This window comes from Trachurus trachurus, assembly GCF_905171665.1.
Source record: "Trachurus trachurus genome assembly, chromosome: 8".
Classification (NCBI taxonomy): Eukaryota; Metazoa; Chordata; class Actinopteri; order Carangiformes; family Carangidae; genus Trachurus; species Trachurus trachurus.
Window position 1 is genome coordinate 17894813 of NC_139905.1, and position 5817 is coordinate 17900629.

The window sequence follows — 5817 nt, forward strand, 5'->3', positions numbered from 1 at the left end:
ATAGGGTAGAAACCTGCAGCAGCACTGAAAGTTGCCAGCAAGCTCCACTTCTGACAACACTTGCTTAATGATGTCACTAAATATAGCCTATGCTCTGCTCTGACAGGGAAACCATGACAAGATGTCTCCTCAAAAGTACTACATTCGATAATGACGAGTGATAATAGGAGTGATAGCCATGGAATTAGATGTTAATGGCAACAGGGGCCTCGGCACAGACATTTCTCCTTGTGGCCCCAGATCACTGGGCTCTTCAGTCTGTGCTCAGTGGGTGGAGTAGTAGTAGTAGTAGTAGTAGTAGTAGTAGTAGTAGTAGGCTACATCCTCGAGTAAAGTAATGAGACTTCTGACCCTGGATGGATGTGAGAAATTATACTGTGGCGACCTCTAGTGTTTTTAGGATGACACACGCACACACACTGTAATTTCCCAGCTTGGGATCAATAAAGTAGCTATATCTATCTATCTACACACACACACACACACATAGAGAGAGAGAGAGAGAGAGAGAGAGAGAGAGAGAGAGAGAGAGAGAGAGAGAGAGAGAGAGAGAGTTTTATATAGTATATAACAAGAACTTGATCTTTGATGCTTTGGCAACATAGTTATTTTAACTGTCATGCCAATAAAGCGAATTTGAATTGAATTGAATTGAATTGAGAGAGAGAGAGAGAGAGAGAGAGAGAGAGAGAGAGAGAGAGAGAGAGAGAGAGAGAGAGAGAGAGAGAGAGAGAGAGAGAGAGAGTCAATTGTGATGACATGATTTTAAAATACATAGGCTATCAGCACACCTAACCAACAATTCAACTATACTAGAGAATGCATTTCCTGATGGAAATACGGGTGAATGCTGAAAGCTGGAAGCTAAATGAGCTGAATAAATAGTTGAAACAATGCTGTATTAAGTTAAGAAACTGCTGTAGCAATCTTGAAAAGATGAAACAATATCTGAAGAGTAAAACTAAAACATGTAAGAAGGAGGCTGTATGAATGTATGATGTTGGAAATTACTTGAATTGTTGAAGGTTATATGAAGAAATTGAAAGGCTGAAGTCTGCTCAAATATATTTAAAACTTAAAGCTTGAAAATATTATTGAACAAAACGAGACAATTCAACCAAATGAACAAATGAATGAATACATTTGCCAAATCCTTCTAATGATTTCCTGTCTGCAAACTGATGATTTACTTTTTATTAACTTTTTTGTCTTGTTTTCCTTGTATACCTATGAGATTTGTTTTGAATACAAAGTGCATTAGAAATAAGAAATTATTAGGCTATAAATGATTATTATAGGCTACTTGTACGTCACCGGACGTGACGTCGCTGCGGCCTCTTTCCTGCCGGTAGCTGCTGCTGCTGCTGCTGCCTGTCAACATCCCACAGCTCCTGAAGACGTCTGTGTGCGGGATTTTATTTTAGTGACTGTTTATCACTGACAGTGCACACACAGACTGTCCTCCACCATGTCCATGTACCAGGTAAAGCCCATCTGTGGTGGTGACATAAAGATTGATTTGCCAACCTGCATGTACAAGTTACCAAATATCCACGCGCAGCAAGGGAACAGCTGCACATCTGAACACGCGCTCCAGGTAACTGTTAATAACTGGTTTCACTTCGACTAGCTTCATTTTCTCTCTCACAGATAATTGGCTCTGTGCTTTGCTCTCGCCTTTGCCTACAGTTTGTCTAGTTTCCTCGCCTCTCGCTTCTCGCACGGCTTATTATCAGCATGAGCTCCTCTTAGCCGATAATAGCTGGCTAGCTTAGCATGACCAGCCGGACAATGAGTAGCCTAGTGTCACGTCCAGCTGATGCAACAATTAGGATGCACGTTTCTACAATATTTACATGTCATTACACGATATACAGTAGACACCTTGTTAGAGTAGCTCGTCTCCTCTTTTTCTACACGCCCGTTATTGATAACACGTCATAAGGCCATATTACTGATGCAGATAAAAGACTCCTGCTCCAGATGTGCTGTGACTCAGGCCCTGTACAGCTGGAGGATTTACATAGTTGTTAACTTGACATAAAAAATAAATACTACTTTCTTATTAACACATCATCAACATTATTATATGTGATACTTTTGTTCTACTACAGGATAAGTATTTCTCTGAAAGCAATGGACAGGGGCTTGTTTGGTCATGGTATTCAATTAAATGTCCCTTGCTTTATATTTTAGCTTTAGAATATAATACAATAAAATAAATATTACAAAATGATAATACAGTCTCATATGTATTTCATTCTAAATAAGAGGCTTTGATAATCTTAGATGACAAAGTTGAGATCTTCCAAAATTGTGTTAGCAGTGTAAACATGTTGAATTGATGTGTTGTGACAGCTATGTAACACAAGCATATTTCCTTTTGAAACCAAGAAGTGACTATCCCCCATCACTTACACACACTAAATGGACATTAACAAGAGATCTTTGAATGGCCAGTATGAACAAGACGAGTGATGAAGTGAAATAAACACTGCTTGATTGTTCACATGGAAGCTCACTACACTTTTTTAATAGATTTAAGGACCTATCCTATTCTGCAATGTGATATTACCAGTTTTCCTTAAGTATCTTAATACCTCCCCAAGCTCTGCAGCGCTGGCACAGATGTTGTGGTACATAACTGAAACCACATCAGACTATCAGGCTATGAGATGTCTCTCATGGATTTCCTTAGTGTATGTGAGTGCATGTTTGTCTACAGGTGCAATACTTAATACTTAGTTGCGGCCATTTGACTTGAACTACTGGAAATTGACTTTTACATGATATTCTAATTTATTGAGATGCACCTTTATAGCGTGAGAATAGGACAAATTTCAATATTCTGTCAATGTGTTACATTTTCAACTCTGTTTCCTCAGAACGGCGAGGTGGACCCAGCAGTCAGAGCTCTGGAGGCCCGGCAGGATGAGATCATGAGGAAACTGTACGAGCTGAGGGCAGCGGTGGAGGGCCTCGCCAAGACGGTGACCACCCCAGATGCTGATCTGGACCTGACAGTCAGCAGCAGCCTCTCGCCACAAAGTCTCAGCTCCACGACGTTCAAAGGCACCATGGACCTGGACGCACTACTGGGCAAGGTGAGAAACTGGGAGTTATACTGATGCACCTCAGTAACGTGTGAACAATGTGTGTACGGTAATCTTATTTCTTTAACTTGGTGGACTGGTTTTGTCTTTAGTTGGATCTCTCTCTGATCATATCCATCATACCTGTCTCATCGTTTCAACTTCTAAATGCTGTGTAACTTGGTACAATCTGCTTATTAGAGAATTTGCCTTGAGGCAGATGTGAAGGTGTGGACAGAAGGCAGCTTGTTTGTTCAAGCTGTTTTGTTCTAATTGTAGAAGGCAAATGTTAATACAGTTTTACAGCCTATTTATTTACCTCTGTCTCCTCTACATCAGGACCACGGTGCTCTCCGTGACATTGTCATCAACGCCAACCCGGCACAGCCACCTCTGGCCCTGCTGGTGCTGCACAGCCTGCTCTCTAAGCGCTACCAGGTGCTCTCCACCGTCCATGTCCACTCCTCAGTTCCCACCGTGCCGCCGCAGCTCCTGTCCTGTCTCGGTCCACGCCATGCGGACAGCTACGCCCGCCACTTGTTCCAGCTAGGTTTCACCCTTATATGGAAAGACGGTAAGGCCACAGTGAGAGAGACGGTGTGTGTATGTTATTGGATGAACAAGTGTGGGGAACAGTTAGGAAATGGTAATGCAGGGCGTGCAACCCTAAAGCATTGTTGCACAACTGTGGTGGTAAATCAACACAGAAGGGGAAATATGTTGATGCTACACCTGAACCAGTTTTATATATATATTCGCTTATGAAATTGAGTTGGTATTTTAAGACATAAGAGTGTTTATAAATCCCACACATGGGAAATTTGGTTTTCACTGTAGCATTTGTAACATACAGGGTAAAAAAAAGTAGAAGAATATGCAAATATAGAGATATACAAACAGTGTAAGACAGGAATTTCAGGAATATATACAGTTATTTACATGAATAGAATAAAATTATATACACAGTGTTGGTAGTTGTAAGGCATAAGAAAGTATTACACAGATGGGTGGTGTATGGGGGTGGACAGCAGTTTTGTACAAAAATTGAACTGTTAATAAATAAATACATAATAATAATAAATAAATAAATAACAACTGCCTAAATAGTGTAATGAAAAGTAGTAGTACCATAAATATGAAATGAATAATGTCAGTAATTTAACTGTCAAAAGCAAAGTGTTGCAACATTAAAACATTAAGTAAAACTAATTTAAAAAGATAAAATCATATCACATTTGGCACATGAAAACTTTCTGTTACTACAGATGATGAACTATAAATGTAGAAGTCACATAAGATCATGTACAAAAGTTTAAAATACTTCCATTTCTCTTTTTTATAAGCTTGTAACATTTGTATTATCAATAATTAGTCCATTGACATGATCAAGATGCTGTAAATGTTGAAAACTGTCTTTTAAAGATTTGAGCACAAAGGGGAGATTTTGGTTTCATGTGTTTGAATAAATGGCCACAACAAAACTAAAATTAACCTTCAAACATAAAAAAAAAAAAAAAAAAGAGTTTATGATTTTTGGTGATTTCTGTTATCATGAGGCAACGTTTCTCCTCTGCCGTCTCCACAGTCCCCAAACTGGAAATGAAGTTTAGCATCCAGAACATGTGTCCCATCAAAGGTGAGGCCAATGTGGCCCGTTTCCTCTTCAAGCTGCTGGCCCCCTACCCCAGCGACCCCGCCCTCGCCACTCTGGTGGACAGCTGGGTGGACACAGCCTTCTTCCAGCTGGCGGAGGGCAGCGCCAAGGAGCGAGCCGCCGTCCTGAGGGCCCTCAACTCCGCCCTCGGCCGCAACCCCTGGCTGGCCGGCCCCGAGTTCTCCCTGGCCGACATCGCCTGTTACTGCTGCGTGCTGCAGAGCGGCTCGGCGTCGTCCGCCCCCGCCAACGTCCAGCGCTGGCTCAAGTCCTGCGAGAACCTGGGCCACTTCGGCTCAGCCAAGCTACTTCAGCAGTGACTGGGGCCGTCCCAGGACCAGACACCAGAAGGGTGTGTTACCCAAGCAAAGTGAGAGAAAGGCATTAGAATACTAAAATATCCCGGCCATGTCTGGAAGGCTTTCTAATGCTTCCCTCCTTACTGTATTATATCAGAGAACGGACAAAGAGTCCATAGAAGCAAGTTGATGATGGTTAGAATAACTAGAATAAGAGCGACTGTCTCTGCCATGCTGCTTTTGTATAACAAGAGATTTAAGGATATTTTGTGCAAGGGAGGAAGCATGAGAGGACTGTAAAGACAAGGGCTTGGTGATGGGTTAACTCAAAGGTACTGACAGAAATTGTTAGTCTAACACACTGTACACCTTCCACCCACTTTGTGCCTAACATGATCCTCTTCTAAATTTTATGTGTTAATATGTGGTGGCAGGTATTGCTGGATGTTTTCAAAGGTAATACTTTGTACCAGTTGTTTTTCTGAAGCCATTAAAACTTCCACTTTGGATCAAACTTTGAACTGGGACCTTGGGTTTGTTTTGTTGGACTGTTGGATCGCTTGAATTTGGGCCAAAAGAAGTAACAAAACAGGTGGCATTCACTGAAGTGCACCTCTGTGTCCAACAGGTGGCAGGATTGTCCTTTATAAATAGAAGATCATTACAAAACATAATGTCATTGATGAATCTTATTTGATCCGCAGTGAGACACACACAGAGCTAAAATGCCTCACATGCTGAAACAGGTGATTCTTCTATGACAAAGCTAACA

General features: G+C 41.3%; 1 protein-coding gene across 2 annotated transcripts; it reads left to right on the forward strand.

The window, feature by feature from the left end:
* The first annotated feature begins 1313 nt into the window (after positions 1 to 1313).
* On the forward strand, positions 1314 to 5565 carry aimp2 (aminoacyl tRNA synthetase complex interacting multifunctional protein 2). 2 transcript variants are annotated; one of them, XM_083976794.1, is made up of 4 exons: positions 1314 to 1483; positions 2886 to 3104; positions 3432 to 3666; positions 4678 to 5565. In XM_083976794.1, the coding sequence occupies exons 1-4, from the start codon at positions 1469 to 1471 to the stop codon at positions 5064 to 5066; spliced, it is 858 nt and encodes a 285-aa protein (XP_083832920.1). In that variant the 5' UTR covers positions 1314 to 1468; the 3' UTR covers positions 5067 to 5565. The 2 variants fall into 2 exon arrangements, with proteins under 2 accessions (XP_083832920.1, XP_083832919.1); XM_083976793.1 differs by having other exon boundaries at positions 1342 to 1597.
* The last annotated feature ends 252 nt before the right edge of the window (positions 5566 to 5817 follow it).